This window comes from Nelumbo nucifera, chromosome 1 (genome assembly GCF_055504915.1).
Source record: "Nelumbo nucifera cultivar China Antique chromosome 1, China Antique-T2T, whole genome shotgun sequence".
In the NCBI taxonomy this organism is placed as follows: Eukaryota; Viridiplantae; Streptophyta; class Magnoliopsida; order Proteales; family Nelumbonaceae; genus Nelumbo; species Nelumbo nucifera.
In genome coordinates this window covers 64,266,013-64,286,523 of record NC_142649.1, presented here as the reverse complement: position 1 = coordinate 64,286,523, position 20,511 = coordinate 64,266,013, and the positions used below count along the sequence as shown (strand labels likewise).

The window sequence follows — 20,511 nt, the reverse complement described above, 5'->3', positions numbered from 1 at the left end:
ATGCTTGAAAATGTTTTATATGTTTGATTTCATTTTTAAATTTTCATTTGAATATGCTTTACATATTGTATTTATGTATTTTAATTTTAGATAATGGGTTTTGTAAAACATTTATTTTAAAACTTAAGTTAATATTTTTATTAATATTATGTTTTATAATTTTTTGATTTTTTTGCAATTTTTAGCTCTTTTTTTATTTGTGCACCTTGCCTCAAAACGGCGTGCGCCTCGCCTTGCGCCTTGCGCCTTTTTTGCGCCTTGTGCTTTTAGAACACTGATATGGCTCAGCATTATGCATGCACTCATATGGGGGGATGAGGTATATGATTTCATGAACTCCATATAGAAGACACCTTACCCAGAATTGGCCCAACTAAATTAATTCAGTTATTTGGTCTTAATGTTACTTTCAGTTGTGAAAGAATTACACTAGTGGGTCTATCAAAAAATGTACTGGTCAAATTGCCATTTTTAACTAATCTTGAAGTTCAAGGTCATACTAAATTTGTTTCAATCTTTTTTTGTTCCTTCTCTCTCCTCTCAGGATGCATTGCCTCCAAAGGAGATGAATCTGGCAGAAAAGCACTGCAGGATGGCTGATGTTGTATTATGTTTAGGGACCAGGTATTTATTGGATTCTGCAACTTCTTTTGCCATCATATCTGTGTTTCCTATTAATTAGCTGATCAGATCTTTCTATTAGGATTTACATTATGTTTTATGAATTTGATAGAAAGCGCATTCCTCTAGATTTCTTTTAGTTGCCATGCTTTTTTCTGCTTATATTTATTAAATGATAAATAGACTGATCATTGAGGGAGACCCGAAAACTGTGATAAAATGGTAGCAGAAGGGGGGGGAAGGGGTGACATGGCAGTTGAGGAATGAAGTCAGGAGATTTAAATGGCTGTCAAGGGACATTCAATCTGTGTGAGATGGGTGAGGAGATCTGCCAACAGCTTGGCAGATAGCTTAGCTAAGCAAGGGGTACAAAGAACACATCTGTTTTGGGCTCAATTGTAAATTTGATTTGGGTCAGCTTACTAAAGCTGGTTTCTTTCACAACTTGTTGTATCCATGATTTTTTCTAATTAATGAAATCTTTTCTGTGTTGCTGATAATATATATATTTATTAAATGATATATTACTGATTATCTTGTGGAGAAATTACCAACTGGAGACCATGAATTGGAAGGGGAGGGGGTACCTAAGTTGGTTCCAAATCTTTTGAGTAAATACAATAACACCAAGCCATCTGAGAGAATGGAATGTAAGGCTTGATTTATAAATTACAAATTCTAGTATACTCTGTTTTCAATCAACTACCTTGATCTAGGAAATCAATAATATGAGAGGATCTTTGTGTGAAAGTGGGCCATTGGCACAGCTCTAAGAAGCTCTTGGGCAATACAAGACTGATCTAACCTGACAAGTTAGCTGCTTAAGAAGACTGGTGATAAATTTTGAAGGTCATATTCTTTCTTATTTTTGACCAAATATTTGAAGTTCCCCCTCTGTCCAAATGTAGATAGGGTTCTGCACTTCTGCTAGTCAGTCTTTATAGTGGGTAAGTCTAAACAACTTTGGGAATCTTACATGCAACAAGGTACACCTTTTTTAGTTAGACACTTAATAAATCAATAGTACAAACTTGGATATTTCATATCAGTTTAAGAAAACTGATTAACTTGTAGGCCCTGTTCGTTTACCAGTAAATAAAAGGGGGAGAGTTGGTCAATGGGTATCTCTTTCCCATTGACCAACTTTACAGTGTCCTTTTTGCATTATGTACTGTGCTCCATGGTAAGGAGGCTTCATTTACCCGGGTAAAACTTACCCATCTCCTAGGTGGGTAAGTAAATTTCCCACATGGGGGGAAAGTTTATAAAACATGATGGGACAACTTTGTCCATTTTAATATTAGCTTTTTATGGGTAAAAAGGCCATTATATTACTTGCCTGGCAATCAAAAGAATATGGGTAAGTGTTATCTAGGAAACATCTACCTTGGTAAGTGAGAAATTTGTAAACAAATGGGGCCATAATGTAAGGGGTGGCAGTTTTGTATTGGGGTCTCCAAGCCTACAGGTTCAGTATCAGTCATGTGGCTGAATGTGCCTTGTTCATCACACTGTGTATGGTAAGTCTGTTGGTTCAGCTGTATCCTGTGTATTTCCCCACTACATATTAGCTATGATACCAAAATACCTATACTAACATGGACAAAGATATAAATACAGGAAATGGGGGTGCTACTTTCTATTTTATGTTTGAAGGAAGAGCTACATATGAATTTGAATTCCAAATATTTGTTAGATTAAAGCATTCTGAATTCCATCCCTTTATAATTGAATTAAACATGGATGTACTCCAATCTGATTTGATAATATTTAAACTTTTATATTTGTACTTTGTTTTTGATCAATAACTCTGAAAAAATTTCATTAATTAAGGTGCTTTAGGATACAACATGAAGTTGCAAAAGAAATCAGCATAGAAGCTGACCCAGGACAGAATTACATTTATCTATATTTGTACTTGTATCAACATAAAATTAATATCTATCTATACTCATAAGAAAATTAATATCTATGAGTAAAGTTAATTTTGATATTGTATATTTATGAAAGAGTTTTAAGTTCAAGCCTTATAAAATTTATTTTCAAGCCATTGCATTCATGATGTATGGTATCGAGTTTTTTTTTTGGTTTATTTTATTAATAATATGTAATATTCTGATTATTTTTAGTTTGATTTACTAATGGTATTCAATTTCCATATTCAATCCAAGTTCAATCTAAACCTGATGAATAAGTTTTTATTCAATGATAAAATTCAATTTTCAATCTAGGTATATCTGATCTGATCCATGCCAGTCCAATTTTTATTCATAGCTTGAAGGACCCTCAGAATTTTGTCATTTTTATTTTTACGACTTTTTTGAAATATTTTTTATAACAAAATTGTGAAAACATAACTGAAGGCCATATGGGAAGGATCATGTCACCTAATGTTATCATCTATTGGGAGATTATACACCTGAAGATATATTTAAGACACTTTTCAAATGAGGAGGCCTTACTAGTATTTGTCCCCCATATGCGTTTTCTATGTAGAGCAAGCTGTAAGTCTACTTTCTATCTACTCATCTCCTGTTCGTTTGTAGCTAGCATTTGGGATTTCTTCTCGCTTTCTAGGTGTAGGTGGGTTCCTCCAGGAGATGTAGAAAGTCCAAGGAGGGTAGATGGGTGTAACTAGCATTTAAGGCTTGGATGAAGGGATAGGTAATTGGGATTAGCCTCTCACACCAAGGGGTTCTTGGCACACACATATATTATATCATTCTTTTTCTACATTAACAAAATTTGTTGTTAGTTGTTAGCAATGAAAAATCTATGTTGCATTATCTATCAAAAAACAAAAAATCTATGTTGCATCATATGCTGGCCCCAGTGTTATTGTTTCATATATTTTGATGCAGTATGTTAATTTGGGGCCATTTGGCCTCTTCTCAGTTTTGTTTTGTACATTTGTCCTTTTATTAGGAATAATTATTGCCATTATTTCTGATAAACAAGCTTGCTAATATCAGTGATTTAAAAGGCGTGCCTAGGCGCACAGGCAAGGTGCATTTTAGGGTAGGCGCCTCGCCCAGGTCCTAGGCGCAGCGCTTCCAAAAGGTGCACACCTGGTGTGCCTAGGGGCATGGCACAAAGGCGACTTGTAGAATCAGGAATGTAATATGTTTTACATCACATTAGCTACTTGAACTAATGCAATTGAGGAAAAAAAGAGATTGTGGGCTTTACATGCTTGAAAACGCTTTATATGTTGATTTTATTTTCAAAATTTCATTTGAATATGCTTTACATGTTATGTTTTTGTATTTTAATTTTAGATAATAGGTTTTTTAAACCATTAATTTTAAAACTTAAGTTTATATTTCTTATTAATATTATATTTAATATTTTTGATATTTTGTTTTTTTTTTTTGAATTTTCCGACTTGTTTTTTGATTTTTAGCAGTTTTTCTTTTTGTATTTTTCTGCCTTGCTTCAAAAAGGCGCGTGCCTTGCCTTGTGCCTTGTGCTTTTAAAACACTGGCCAATATTGATTTTTGTTGAGATTTTTACAGTTTTTTATCTTGTTTTTTATTTTTTATTTCTTTAGTTAGTAAGTTGGGACAACAGCCCATTGATTAGAAGTTGTTAGAATAGTGTTTTTTATGTTTCTTTTAAGTTGTTTGCGTCAGCTGCCCAATTAAGGGCACATCTGTCATTGTACATATTTTTTATGTAAAGTATAAATGAGGGCGGCCAGATTAGATTGTGTTCTCTTCCCTTCTTCAGTTCTCTTCTTCTTTTCTCTCACAAAACTCTTCCAACTTTTTCTCTTCTTTCTATAATGTTTTATTTTCTGCAGATTTCTACTTATTTTAAAAAATAAATAATGTGAGTAATGAGTTGGCAATGAGCTATTTTCTTCTTTCCAAGAAGTCCCAAAACATTGCATTAATCTCATTGCCTCAGCATGATTTAAAGTACGAAATAAAGACTGGGAAGTGGCAGTCTTATAGGAACTTCTTGAAGTAGGATCCTTACACCATATATGCCATTTGTTTAGTAAATTTTAAGAGGGTGCTTTATCTAGTTATACAGTCAGCCTAGTCAAATATGGATATTTAGGTGCAACTCTAATTACAAATTGCACCTTGGGATACTCTGTGTTGTTCATATTTTCTCCTTTTATGGGTTCACTTAGATGTTGATGTTTCTAAATGATCTGTGCAGTTTGCAGATTACTCCTGCATGCAACTTGCCTTTAAGATCCATCCGCGGAGGGGGGAAGGTTGTAATTGTAAATCTTCAGGTATACCCTTCTTCCTTCTTGGTCCATCTTAGCTCCCAAAGTAACAAAATATATACACTGTTTATAAAATTATTATTATTATTTATTATTATCAAAGTCTATAATTCTGAATTCCTAATTAGATTGTCTATTGAGGTAGCATGATCATTAACAATGTAAAATTTTAATTATCACTTTTGTGTAAAATGAATTACACCACTACTCCCCATTATCTAGAGAAGTTGGGACGTATCAATTAATAAAACAAGCATTGGCTGACTAATTCCAATATACAACAGAATTTCCTTAGTGCAGTTACAAATTAATATCAATCCCTGCCTCCAGCATTCTGCACTCTAAAAGTGTTTCTATACACACCTAACCTTGCTATTAGATGGGGTTGCCTCTCTTGCTGGATCACTTATCTGTTCATTTTCTTCTGTTGCCTTATTGTATTGAGGTGTCTCTGCCTCTTTTTCTTCAATTAATAATAGTTCACCTTATTTATAAAAAAAGTTAAAACACTTGGCATGTAATCTGAACTGCTCATTCGGGTGGACCCCATCCCAAGGTTGGGTGTGTATAGAAATCCAAGTCTGGTGAAAATATTAATTCTCAATTTGGAAATGTTCCCAATAGGCAACAGAAAAGTATCCATCTGATATAATATATTTTTTTGATGGGCAACTGTGAAATGTATTCATTAGTGAAAAAATATACAGTGCTAATTATAAAGATTACAGCAAATAGGCTAGTATCAGCTACCTAAACCCGAAGAACACATGCAACTAGGAAAGAGCATATACACAACGATCCCTCCCCCAAAGTTCCGACCAATGAAACTGATATCTATTAACCCTTGTTTAGCTAATGCATCAGGCATGCCTTTAGCTGGCCTTGGTAATCTTTGCTTGGATATTTCTAATCATCCACTTGAACTTCTTGAGCTCATTTCTATAGGACCAAAGAACACCCTTCTTGTTCAGAAACCAACTAATTATCATCTTGGATTCACCTTGTATAAGCAATTTATTCAGATTCATTTCATTTTACTTCTGCACACATTGAATCACAGCCATAAACTCAGTGGTATAGAATCTCTCTCTCTCTCTCTCTCTCTCTCCAATTGGAGCTGAGAATAAAGCAATTACATAACCGTATTTATTTCTAAACCCTGACTCTGATGGTCCCAGGTTCCCAAAGCTGTTACCATCAAAATTTAACTCTATAAAGCCCTTTTTGGGTGGTGTGGATAATATAACACTGATGCCCATTTTTTTCTTTTGTATTTCAACTTCTATGGTTGCATTCCTGCCAGGGAAATACTGAAATGGTTTGATGCAGGTTTTCATATGTTTAGTTCCTGATGTAGTTCCATTTTTTTCCTTGAAAAAAATACAGCAAACTCCAAAGGACAAGAAGGCAAATTTAGTGATCCATGGCTTTGTAGATAAGGTACTTATGTTTCTTTTTTCATGCACAGTTTCTCTTTAATATCTCATATCATGCATGTGTGTGACTGTTGCATGTTTAGAATTTTGAATATTCTGGGACAACAAAATCATAAAGTGGGTTTAGCTGATGAGATGGATGATGTGGACACGTTTATTGGGAAGAAGTATAGCCGCCGGCAGCAGCAGTAATTGGGTGTTCTCAGTTCTCATCTTATCTAATTCCAGCTAGATACAATTCTATCTTATCTATTCAGCATTCTTATCTTATGTGTTTTCAGTAGTAGGATTAGTAGGGAGTCTTACCTATTCAGTGTTCTTATCTTATCTGTTCAGTAGTATAGATTAGTAGGGAGTCTTCCTAAAAGTAGGATTCTTATCTCTTGTAATCTCCTATTTAAGGAGCTGATAATATTCAATAAAGGCATCGAAAATTTCAGTCAAGAAAGAGCAAAGGAGAGTTGGTGATCTCTTGAATAAATCACCATTAAGGCGCCAAGATAGGTTCCTCAAGAAAAGGGAGGAACAAGGGAAAACAAGAGGTTTTCCCTGTGGACCGACCCATGACGAGATCCTATTCACGGGCCCATAACAATTTGGTATCGGAGCAAGGCGTCATGGGTGACCTTGAGCAGTTGACGACTAGGGTTCATGAACTGGAGCACAAGCTCGCGGAAAACAGCACGGAGGTGCGCGGGATCAAGGAAGACGTCCGAGAATTAAGGCGCATGATGGAGCTTTATTTTTCTAGCAAGGAGAGGAATCCAGAAGGGGATGCAACCACAAACGGCCGCCGTCCAGACACGGCAGAATCGTCCGGCGAGCGGCAGGTCGTCGCCCAGGGAGCCACGATTGTTCCCAAATACAACAGTCTAAAGTTCCCTTCCTATAACGGCGCGGGAGATCCGTTGGGATGGCTGTACAAATGTGAGCAGTTCTTCCGCAACCAACAGACAGAGGACAGAGACAAGGTAAGCTTAGCCACATTCCACATGACGGAGGAGGCACAACTCTGGTTTTATAGATTAGAGCAGGAGGAACTCGGGCTCAGTTGGACCCAATTCAAATCCTACTGCCTTCTCAGATTTGGGCGCCATTAACAAGCAACCCATTAGGTGAACTAATCAACCTCAAACAGACGGGAACAGTGGCTGAATATCAGCGTCAGTTTCAGACCCTCCTTGCAAGAGCATCATCGGTACGACCAGACCAGTAGTCGACATGTTCACCGCAGGGTTAGCAGAAACTTTGAGGGTGGATGTGGAAATGCAAAATCCCCCCAATCTGGTTACTGCTATGAATTTGGCTCGCGCTTTTGAACGCAAGCTGCAACTCAACCGCGGAAGTATCAGTATGGGGAGGCCTCAAACAGCATGGGCACCCCCGAAACCACTCGGCATGGCCCCATCTTCTGCAGCCAACTGGGAATAGAAACCACAGCCGAGCCACGATTCCAGATCGACATCCAGTTTGGGAAGCAGTGTGGTGGCACCTCCTATTAAGCACTTGTCCAAGGCTGAGATAGCGGAACGCAGAGCGAGGGGACAATGTTTTAATTGTGATGAACTTTATTCAGCAGGGTACAAGTGCAAGAGACTTTAATGCCTTTTGGTGGAACAAGAGGAAGATGAGGATGAACCCTCTTCATTGGAACCCGATCCAGGAGGGCAAAATCATTCCACCTATCCTGGATTCCTTTGACTGAGTTTCAAGACACATATCTTGATTTCGAGCTTGAGGACAAGCTCTTAGTCCAGGAGGGGAGTAATAATGTGGACGCGTTTATTGGGAAGAAGTATAGCCGCCGGCAGCAGCAGTAATTGGGTGTTCTCAGTTCTCATCTTATCTAATTCCAACTAGATATACTTCTATCTTATCTATTCAGCATTCTTATCTTATCTGTTTCAGTAGTAGGATTAGTAGGGAGTCTTATCTATTCAGTGTTCTTATCTTATCTTATCTGTTTTCAGTAGTAGGATTAGTAGGGAGTCTTATCTATTCAGTGTTCTTATCTTATCTGTTCAGTAGTATAGATTAGTAGGGAGTTTTCCTAAAAGTAGGACTCTTATCTCTTGTTATCTCCTATTTAAGGAGCTGATAATATTCAATAAAGGCATCGAAAATTTCAGTCAAGAAAGAGCAAAGGAGAGTTGGTGATCTCTTGAACAAATCACCATTAAAGCGCCAAGATAGGTTCCTCAAGAAAAGGGAGGAACAAGGGAAAACAAGAGGTTTTCCCCGTGGACCGACCCGTGACGAGATCCTATTCGCGGGCCCATAACAATGGATCAGTAAGACTAGTGGGATTAAATTTGAGATGAGTATATTTTAATTCAACTTAGGGATGCGAGCAATAGGTTACATTATTAGGGAAGGCCGATTCGTAGAGTTTGCTATGTTAAAGGAATTCCTTAATTTTCTTTTAAAAAGCATGGGCGATAAATTGATTATTTTTGTTCCATTTTTTTTTGGGGGGGGGGTCTTTCTAGAAGCTTCAAATAACCACATTTTTTGGTTGGAGGGTGGAGGCTACATTGTTTAAGGTCTAAACAGAAGGTGCTATGAAGATTGAGCTCTTTGAGGTGGAGGCTTTAAATAAGATGAATGGGAAGGTGTTGGGGGTGATCATGGGTTGGATTGGGCTTGGGAATTGATATAAGGGGCTTCATGTAAGTTCATTCTCGGCTTGACCTGCACAGTGGACCTGAAATGTAGATCCACGTCTGGCCCTACTAGAGTCTTGGGTAAGCACTTGAGCTTCTTGGGAGTGTATATATGATATATCATATTACTTTGAGTCAGGCCTGGTGTTGCCCAGACTGGACTGGGGTTGAATAGAAAACCTAGGCCTAGGCTTGGAAGTTTGTAGGCTGGATGTGTTGGGACTTGTGGGCCAAGCTGGTAAATCACTCCTAAAAGTTGTTAGGACCTAGTGGTACTAAATAGAAGTGAAACATATGGAAGAGGTAGCTACTATATTATGGTTAAAAATAAGGAAAACAACGAAAGTGCTAGACAAATAGAGAAAAATCACCTTGGTGCCTATATTTTAAAAAATGGTGGCATACAAAATTGCAATCATTATTATAGGATCAAACATAGTTTTCAAGGCACCAAGGCGAGGCTAGGCGGCAGGGGGGTGCCTTGTCGCCTAGTCGCCTAGGCGATGGATTTTTTAAGTAAAAATCACATATCCTAGGGTAGTTCCCTAGGTTCCATAACCAACTTTCTTTAATAACTATCCATAATTTTCATAAGAAAATAATAAACTTCATGTTTAAGTCTAGAAAATCAACATATTTATGAGAAGAAAAAGAAGAAAGGAAAGAAATTTCAAAAAATATAGGGGCTGAACCCCTATTTTTGTTATAGGAAAAGAAGAAAAGAAAAGGTGGAAGAAAAGAAAATGTGTTGATTAGACAAAATTTTAAGTTCTTCCCTTATTGGTTCAGATTTTGAAGTCATTGAGGGTTCAATACATCAGTTAGCAATGTTTGTGTTGATTAAACCCTAACAAATAAGAAAATAATAAAAAAGAAATTAGTTTATAAACACAAAAAATGAATACTTTTCTTTAATAGTGTCTATTTTATAATTATAATCTCAAAAAAATAACAATATAAAAGTATTTTATCACATAGTATGCAAAAGTGTGTGGCGACTGGGCGAGACAAGCCTCCAAGGGTGCCTTGTCGCCTAGGCGTCGCCTTGACAACTATGGCATCCAATTTATAAGCCACACTATGAAACTGTAGGAGAGAGTGATTTATCAAAGTTTTTTTTGGTAGGCAAGTAGAAGCATGATTGTATTGATAAATAAAAGGAGGGTGTGATTCCCTCACTCAGAGGGTTACAAAAAACAACTCTGAGAAAGTGAGCTATACATCATATCCACAAAAGGATATTAGCCCCCGTAAACAACTCTGTGATTCCCATTGGTTTATAAACATACTATCCTTAATACCCTCAAAATGACTCAACACACCCACCCACTTTCAAAGCATCCATTCTATTTTCCTCAAAACTGAAGTTATAAACTTGGAAGCGTGGGCTGATGATTGGGGTTGGGGTTGCAGGGCTGGTAAACATACTTGGGTATGCCTTTGGGTGAAAATTGTAGATCCTATACCATTTGGGAGCCCATCATTGAAAAAGTGGAAAGAAAATTGACTTCTTGGAAGACCAAATATTTATCAGAAGGGGGCAAAGTCACTCTAATTAGAAGTGTGTTGTCTTCCCTTCTGTTTATTACTTGTCTTTGTTCCCAATTCTGATGAGTAGGGATGCTGTGTTAGAAAGAAAGATGAGAGACTTCCTATGTTGGGGGTGGAAGGAGTCAAAATGCCTCTGGTGAGCTGGAAGAAAGTCTGTTGCTCCAGGGCAAATGGGGGTTTAGGAATCAGATCAGTAAAAGAGGTCAACATTGCCTTGTGGAGATTCAATGACCAACCAGACAGTCTGTGGAGAAGGTTCATTGTATCCGAGTATGGTTCCAGCAGCAGGGAGCGGGAGACAGAAGAAGTAAGATTCCTCTTATGGGTGTTCAATTTGGAAGGCAATTCAGAAAATTCATCCACAGTTTTTGAAGGGTATAAAGTATGAAGTGGGCAATGGTCAGAGAGAGCTTTTTTTGGAAGAATTACTGGTGTGGAGATTTTTCATTAATAGTCTTATTCCCTGATCTGTTTGAGATTGCTATAATTAAGGATGCAACAGTGGCTGACTACTTAGAGAGGCAAAATGGGCAATGTATTTAGAACCCCCAATTCCGGAGGAATTTAAATGACTGGAAGGGTGGCTTCTTTGTTCTGTCTGCTTCAGATTCTTTATGACTCAGGAGCATCTGGAGGTGGGGAAGACGAAAGAAAATGGTTATTTGAGAAGTGGGGACCTTCTCTGTAAAACCATTTCTGATTTCACAACAACTTGATGAGGGAGGACCTTTCTTCCTTTCCAAGTGACAAGATTTGGATAAGGACTGTTCCGTCTAAACTCTTTACTGGCTTTTTTTATTGGTCTGCAGTGCTGGACAAGAAAGATCCTAACTAAGGACAATTTAGTTAGAAGAGGTATAGAGGTGGCAGATATGGCTTGCACACTATGTAATGGAAGTGTGGAATCTTCTAGCCATTTGTTACTACATTGTGATTTTACTTTCTGGATTTGGATAAGACTGTTGGATTTATTTGGTGTTAAAATGTGTTTCCCGGCTGATGTGAAGGGATTCATAGGGGTTTGGTGTATGTAAGAGGCTTAAGAAGGACTGGAAAATTAGCTTGGAGTTTCCTCCCATCAGCAGTCTTCTGGGCAGTGGGTGCAAAAGAAATAGTAGAATTTTTGAAGAGAGACAGCACAAAAGAAGAGGTTTATAGAAGGATTCTGGGAATGGTACATTCCTGGTTGGCAAATCACCCATTGTTCAAAAACAAACATTCATGTTCTTTTTTTATCAAGATTTCCTCTTTTTAAGGAGCTTATAGTCTTTTTGGTTTGGGGCTGGTTGTAGCAGGTATACTGGTTACTTTCCTCTTGTACAGATTTTATTTGTACAGGGGTTTCCATAGTTGTATGTTTTTAAAGTTATTAATGAAATTACCTTACAGTTAAAAAAAAAAGCACCCATTTCCCAGTTCATCTGTGATCTGCCATAATTAGCTCCTATAACCTGTCTCCAAAGGTGATTCTTCTCCACACTGAATCTCCACATACTGAGAAGGGCCTTATTCATAACCGCCAACTTCCTCGACCCCAACCCTCCAACTTCTTTAGGTTGACATGCAGAATCCCAAGCCACCAGGTGCAACTTTCTCTCCTCTTTATAACCTTCCCATAGAAAGTCCCTACTAAGTCTCTCTAAAGTTTGTGCCACCGAGGTTGGCATAGAAAAGAGAGACACGAAATAAACCAGCAGATTTGAAAGGGAACTATGAAGCCAAGTGAACTTTTCACCAATTTATTTTATGCTAGGGAGATTAACCATGGAAGCTATCCTTTTATTGATAAAATTGATAGAAAAGATTTGGGAGAAGAAAAGGAGAAATGATTACATGATAGTCAGAGTAAAGGGAACGGGCTGGAGGGGATGGTATGCAAGTTGGTCCTTGAAAAGGTTCATGATAGGGTGGACTGGGATGTTTGGAAGCTGAAAGGTTTTGGTGACAAATGGATTGGTTGGATGCTAGGTTCATAGCAAGGTTTAAAATGTTGATGTTGAAGGAAATGTCGCTTACCAAAATATAGGACATATGTCGGAAATGTCGGAAATGTCGAGGGGAAATATTGTAAAAATTAGAGACATTGTGGAAATATTATGAAATATGTGGAAATATGCAAAGATATTTTGTAAAATGATAAATGAAGCATTAATACATATTTCTAGACTATTATCTTATTCCCAACCATTATATAAAGCTAAGAAACTAAGATCAATAACAAATTAGTAAATGATGATTTACTGATTTATTATGCATTTTGATGTTTTTACAAGGTTATCTGATATTTTCTTTTCTTATTTTTAGTTCTGATTTATTATAAATTCTAATATGTTTATTTCACACTAGTAAATAGAAATACATTTATTCTGATTTTTTAAATATTAAAGTTATAATACATTATGTTTTATTATAAATTTAATAAACTGATTCTCCTTTTTGTAGTATTAAGATTATGATAAATTCTGATTTCTTATAAAACTTAATGAATTTATTATGATTTTTAATACTAAATTTATAATAAATTATGATTTAGTATAAAATTTATTAAATTTATTATGTTTTTTTATATTAAATGTAGAATATGGTTTATTATAAAATTAATAAACATTTTCTGATTTTAATAAATATTCTAAAAAATACTATTTAGTTAATATTTTATTACTTGAAAAATATTTTATGTTTTATATTATAAAGTAATTAATTTATTCTTTTTTTATATATTTTTTTAATTCTTTTTATAAATATTTTATTTGAAATATTAATGGAATAATCTCTATTAAAATACTGTATTATATTTGTTTTGGAGCAGCTACAGTAACCCGAACCAGTGAAGAAGGAAGAAGAAGATGAGGAAGAAGACGAGAAAGAGAGAACAGGAGGGTTTAGTCGAAACTGATTAGTCTCCCATTCAGTCGACCCCCTAATGTTTATTAGGTTCTAATTACACTTACAAAGACTAAACTGCCCTCACTTAAGTGTGGGGCAGAGTACTCTAATAAAACAATCACATAAGCAAAGTACTTAACTGACATGAGATTACTAAACTACCCCTATTCGGCTCACTCTAACACTCCCCCTCAAGCTGGAGAATATGTCATATAATCCCAGCTTGTTACATAGATAGTTCACTTTCCCTGAGTTTAGAGCTTTTGTAAACAAATCTGCCCATTGATCATTCGAGCCCACATGTTCTGTGTTTATCTCTCCAGCAAGGACCTTCTCCCTCACAAAGTGGCAATCAACCTCTATGTGCTTTGTTCTCTCATGAAATACAGGATTGGATGAGATATGGAGTGCAACTTGGTTGTCACAATACAGTCTTGTAGGTTTATCCATGTGAAACCCAATTTCTTGTAGAAGAATCCTCAACCACACTAACTCACAGGTAGTATGTGCCATGGCCCTATATTCAGCTTCAACACTACTTCTGGCCACAACCATCTGCTTTTTACTCTTCCATGTCACAAGATTTCCTCCAAGAAATGTGCAATAGCCCGTAGTAGATCTTCTATCATTCACCGAGCCTGCCCAGTCTGCATCTGTATACCCTACTACTTCAAGTTTTCCTCCTGGTTTATACAATAGTCCGCGGCCTGGAGCTCCTTTCAGATACCTCACAATTCTAAGAATTGCATCTCAGTGAGGTATACGAGGGTTCTGCATGAATTGGCTCACCACACTGACTGCAAAGGATATGTCGGGTCTTGTGATAGTCAGATAGTTCAGCTTCCCCACTAGTCGTCTATACCTTCCAGGATCTTCAAATACTTCTATTGTATCACTACTCAACTTAACATTTGGTTCCATAGGGGTCTCAACCGGTTTTGCACCTAACAGTCCTGTTTCTTCCAATAGATCAAGAACATATTTTCTTTGGCACAGATGTACACCTTGTTTTGACCTGGCAACCTCTATTCCCAAGAAATACTTCAATGTTCCAAGATCTTTTGTTTGGAAATGATTTTGCAGAAATACCTTTAATTTTCCAATCCCCAATTTATCACTGCCAGTAATGACAATATCATCCACATAGACCACTAATAGAATCTTCCCAACTTCTGAGTCATAGCTGAACACTGAGTGATCTACCTGGCACTGCTTCATTCCAAAACTCTTCACCACTTCACTGAACTTCCCAAACCAAGCACGCGGCGATTGTTTCAACTCATAAATTGCCTTCTTCAATCTGCATACCTTACCATCCTCCCCTTGAGCAACTAACCCAGGTGGTTGCTCTATATATACCTCCTCCACAAGATCACCATGGAAAAAGGCATTCTTTATATCAAGCTGAAACAGAGGCCAATCATACATAACTGCCAGGGAAATTAGTACACGAACAGAACCAATCTTAGCCACCGGAGAGAATGTCTCCATGTAGTCCACTCCATACAACTGTGAGTAACCTTTAGCAACAAGTCTGGCCTTTAGACGCTCCACACTACCATCTGGCAAGTATTTCACAGTATACACCCATTTACAGCCCACAACATGCTTACCAGGTGGGAGAGTAGTAAGTTCCCACGTTTGAGTATGTTGAAGAGCAGAAAGTTCCTCCTCCATTGCCCGCCGCCAATCAAGTGAACTGAGAGTTTCTTGAACATTGTTAGGTATGGAAATAGAGGATAAAAGGGAAACAAACTGGCGATGTGAGGTAGAAAGACGAGATAATGAAACAAAATTGGAAATGGGATGGAGGGTAGAACTGCGTTTACCTTTCCGTAAGGCAATGGGTAGGTCAAGGTCTGAAGGTTCAACAATAGGAGCCATGAGAGGATCCGCAGATGAGGTAGAAGCTGGAGGAGGGGCCGGTGTCGTTCGACATGTATACACTTGCTGGATTGGTGGACGTTCGATGGTGATCTGCACGGGATAAGGTGAAGAGTCTACTCCAACAACAACATCTGGAACTGGATCACTGACAGGAAGAGGAAGAGGAAGTACGGGTGGAGACGAAGGCACTTCAGGACTTGAGAAGAAGGGGACTGACTCAAAAAAGGTGACATCAGGGCAGACATAGCACTTCCGGGTAATGGGATTATAACACTTGTAAACTTTTTGAGTCCGTGAGTAGCCAAGGAAGACACATTTATTTGAGCGTGCATCTAGCTTGTCTATTCCAGGGCTCAGATTGTGGACAAAGCACACACAACCAAAGACACGAGGAATTAATGGGAATGGAGATAAAGTGGGAAACAAGATAGAGAAGGGGGACCGGCCATGAAGGATGAAGGAGGGCATCTGATTAATGAGAAAACATGCAGTGAGTACAACATCACTCCAAAACCGTTTAGGAACATTCATGTGGTGAAGAATAGACCGAGCAGTTTCTAGAAGCTGACGGTTCTTCCGTTCAACTACCCCATTTTGTTGAGGGGTGAATGCACATGATGTCTGATGAATAATGCCATGCTGTTCTAAATACTGTTGAAATGAAGTAAGAAAGTATTCACGACCATTATCTGAACGGAGAATTTTGATTGGAACACCAAATTGTGTGCGTATTTCAGCATGGAATTTTTGAAAAATGGAAAACAATTCACTTCTTTCTTTCATTAAGTAAATCCATGTCATTCTTGAACAATCATCAATAAAGGAGACAAAATACTTGTACCCATTATAAGACTCTATTTTGATTGGACCCCAAACATCTGAATGAACCAAAGAAAAAGGACTCAACATACGATTCTCAACTCTTGGACTGAAGGACACACGACGATGTTTCCCAAACTGACATGACTCACATTGCAAAACTAACAAATGACTCAATGACGGGACCAAAATCTTGAGAGCCTTGAGAGATGGATGTCCCAGTCGGCAATGCCATTGTAGAGGATTAAGTGAAGTCTGAAGAGTAATTGAAGATCCACCACCGTCAAGATAATACAATCCACCAGCTTCATGCCCCCCACCAATCTTCTTCCCCGTCTTGAGATCCTGAAAAACACAAGTGGAAGGAAAGAAGGTAACAGAACAGTTAAGAGCTTTGGTTATTTTACTAATAGACATAAGATTGAATGGAAACTTAGGGACATATAAAATAGATGATAAGGGCACAGAAGCCATGTCAACATTACCAACACCACATATGGGGGATGAGGACCCATTGGCAGGTGTAACAGTTTGTGATGTGGAGGTTTCAGAAAGAGAAGAGAACACACCTGGAGTCCCGGTCATATGATCTGAGGCTCCAGAGTCAATAATCCAGGGAGAGGTTTTAGATGACATGCAAGCAATACTTGATTGGGCAAGTGTGGTAGTGATATGCTATGAAGTAGTTTGAAGGAACCGTTCATACTCATCACGCGGTACGCTCACCATCTCCCTCCCAGAGGTAGATGTAGATGTGGGAGGAGTTCGGTCTGCCGGTTTACTGTCACTGATATCAACCTCACCTGCTACAGCATGATTAGCCCATTTAGAGGGAGGGCCATGTAGATCATAACAGAAATTCACTGTGTGTCCCTCTCTACCACAATGAGTACATTTCCTTGTAGAGGTATTCTTCCCTCTGCCACGACCTCCCCCTGAGTCACGACCACCCTGACTAATCATGGAACTGCCACGGCCTCCTCGGGGAGCATGACCTCCCCCTCTTGTACTATGTCCAACCCCTCTAGCTGTCACAAGTGCTGATCTATCAGACTGTGTGGAGTTCTTTGTCTGTCCCAAAGAAATTCTACGAAGCCTTGAGAATACTTCCTCAAGTGTAGGAAGAGTTGAGCCCCCCAATATTTGGGCTCTAATTGGTTCATATTCCGACTTCAGCCCCACTAAAAATCTTGTAACATCTAGTTGCTCCCTTTGCTGTTGCTGAACTTTAATATCTGGAGTAAGGGGGTGATAGACATTGAGTTCATTCCTTATATTCTTCATGCAAGCATAGTACTCTTCTAGTGTTTTGGTTCCTTGTTGTAAATCAAAATACTCCTGATAAAGCTGATACACTCTTGTTGTGTTATCTTGTCCAGAATATAGCTTCTTAGCATGCTCCCTTATATCCTTAGCCTTATCAAGGAACATGAAGTTGGCACTAATTTTGGGTTCCATACTATTCCACAGCCAAGTCATGATTTGAGCATCTTCTTGTTCCCAATCATCAAACCCTGGAGAGTCCTCCGGTGGCTTCTCATCTCTTACATGCTTTACTTTCTTCTTTGCCTTGAGAAACACTTCCACTGATTTAGCCCATTGTACATAGTTCTCCCCATTCAGCTTAATTGAGGTCATTTGTACCCCTAGGTAGTCGGAGGAAATTACCACACTAGGTTTTTGATCATTGTAGCCATCTCCTATTGCTGCCATTGTACTCTTTCACAGTTGCCTCTAACCTTACTTCTCAGCTACAAGCTGATTGATGTTGTTCACAGTTTGATACTTCAGCACCTATTGCAGCCCCTAAACACAACAGTGGGAGCACACACTTGTTCTTTTTCACACACCTACGGCCCACATAAGCATCACAAGCACCACAACACAACAGTAGGCCCTCTTACAACCACTCAATAAAAAAAAAAAATTGTGCATCACAAGCACCACAACACAGTCAAACTGCTACACCCAGTTCAGACTTGTTTAACACACTTAAGAGGGCATTACACAACCACAAGGAGCTTGGCAAGGTCACTGCATTCCACCTTACACCACTCGGCCACCTACAGCAGCCCTAACACCACTCAACAACTCACAGCAGCCCTACACCATTCGGCTACTGCACACACAGCCCTTCCTAGGGCAACAATGAACCTAGTTCTCTAGGTTCTAATCAGTACTAACTGATTCTTGAAGGGTTCCTACCCAGAAATACCAGCAACACAAAAGGACTAAATAACCAACCTTCCTTTGAGAGTATCAGCCAACCATTCACTGCTGAAATCACCTTCCTTGATGAAGAAAACTATGTGCAGCAGAGAGCAACGAACTGTGATGTCTCAGACCTAGGGCAAACCAACTCTCTCCATTAACTAACCAGAAACGAAGAAGAAGGTGTCACGAACACAGCTGAGATGCTTTACAAGCAGAAGCAGGTCAGAAACCTCGCTCTGATACCATGTTTTGGAGCAGCTACAGTAACCCGAACCAGTGAAGAAGGAAGAAGAAGGTGAGGAAGAAGACAAGAGAAAGAGAGAACAGGAGGGTTTAGTCGAAACTGATTAGTCTCCCATTCAGTCGACCCCCTAATGTTTATTAGGTTCTAATTACACTTACAAAGACTAAACTGCCCTCACTTAAGTGTGGGGCAGAGTACTCTAATAAAACAGCCACATAAGCAAAGTACTTAACTGACATGAGATTACTAAACTACCCCTATTCGGCTCACTCTAACAATATTAATATAATGTAATAATATATTATATTTTTAATGTACATTAGTCGACATCTTGTCGATATTAGTCGACATAATAGGAAAAACTGTATTTTTTTGGTTATTTGGACTGATTTGGTCGACATTTCTGAAATATAGGAAATGTCGACCGACATAATGTAAATTTTATATTACCATCCATTTTCATGTCGGTGAGCCTTGACATCGACATATGTCGGGCGACATTAGCGACATTTGGCGACATTTGAAACCATGGTTCATAGGTTGTATCAAATCAGCCTGGTTCTCCATCATATTAATGGCTCCTCAAGCAGTTACTTCAAAGTGTTTAGAGGCCTTTGGCAAGGTTGTCCCCTGCACCCCTTATTGTTCATGGTGATTGCAAACATTTTGGATGCATTTTTCAGCATTGCAACCAGTGACAACCTCATTCAGAGCTTTAAGGTAGGAAGAGAGAAGATTCACATTTCTCATTTACAGCATGCCATGAAGCAGATAGGGTATTACTTGGTGAATTAAGGAGTCTTGAAATGTTTTAAGGCTGTCAAAGGGCTCAAGAGCAACCTGGCTAAGAGTAGTATCATGTGGGTGAACCTCTCATAGGTGAAGTTGGAGGAGTTAGAAGTATATTAAACTATAAAGTGGAAAATTGGCCTGTAAAATACCTGTGATTGCCCCTTTGGGAGGAAATCCTAGAGGCACTAGCTTTTGGGATCTGATCATAGAGAGCTGTGATAGAAGACTTGATACTTGGAAGAGAAATCATCTTGCCAAAGGAGGCGAATGTACACTTATTAGGGCAACCCTCTCTAATTGGCCTTCATACTTTTTCTTTGTTTTTAAGATTTCAATCAGAGTAAGAAACTAGGTTGAAAAGTTACAAACGGATTCCCTTTGGGATGGTGGGGGTGGTTTGTAAACCTAAACCAGAGGGTGGACTGGAGTTGGGGCATATCCAAGAGAAGAATATTGCTTTTTTGGGCAAGTGTATGCCCATGGAGCAAGACGGTCTTTGGGCTTCTGTCATTGAAAGGAATAGGAATGGATGGCATAGCAACATGTCTCTTTACAGAGCCTCCTCCACCAGCTCCCGGAAAGGTATTATTTCTTACTTTGACCTCTTTGTTCCTTTGTTGAGATTTAGTTTAGGCAATGGTAATGTTACAATCCATTAGTCCCACATCGGTAGTATGGGATGCTGTTGTGGGGTGTATATGTGTCTGGGTTCCCTCCCTCTAACAGCTAGCTTTTAGGGGTGAGTTCTCCTAAGACACATAACAGATGGTATCAGAGCCTACACTATGCCTCCCAGTTGCAATCGTGCGGCGCAGGTGATGACATCTGTATTGCAGTGTTTGGCCGGGACTAGGTGGAATAGTGCAAAGCCAGCCTGCGTGAGTGCCGGGACTGCGGAGCATGGTGGAATGTTATGATCCATTAGTCCCACATCGGCAGTATGGGATTCTGTTGTGGGGTGTATATGTGTCTGGGTTCCCTCCCTCTAACAGCTAGCTTTTAGGGGTGAGTTCTCCTAAGACACATAACAGGTAATCATATCAAATTCTGGACTGACTTCTGGCTATGACAAAAACTCCTTTGCTCCTACCTCAACCTCGTTAGGCTCTTCTTGGATAAGGAGGCCTTAATCTCCTCAGTAATTGCTAGAGGGGA

At 38.7% G+C, this 20,511-nt stretch overlaps 1 protein-coding gene across 2 annotated transcripts in view; it reads left to right on the top strand.

Moving 5' to 3' along the window:
* SRT1 (sirtuin 1) overlaps positions 1-20,511 on the top strand; it is a 47,012-nt gene that overhangs the window by 12,190 nt on the left and 14,311 nt on the right. For both annotated transcript variants that reach the window (XM_010254472.3, XM_010254471.3), the window contains exons 7-9: positions 545-624; positions 4,792-4,870; positions 6,251-6,304. In XM_010254472.3, coding sequence (XP_010252774.1) covers positions 545-624; positions 4,792-4,870; positions 6,251-6,304 — 213 coding nt within the window. The remainder of the gene's footprint in view (positions 1-544; positions 625-4,791; positions 4,871-6,250; positions 6,305-20,511) is intronic.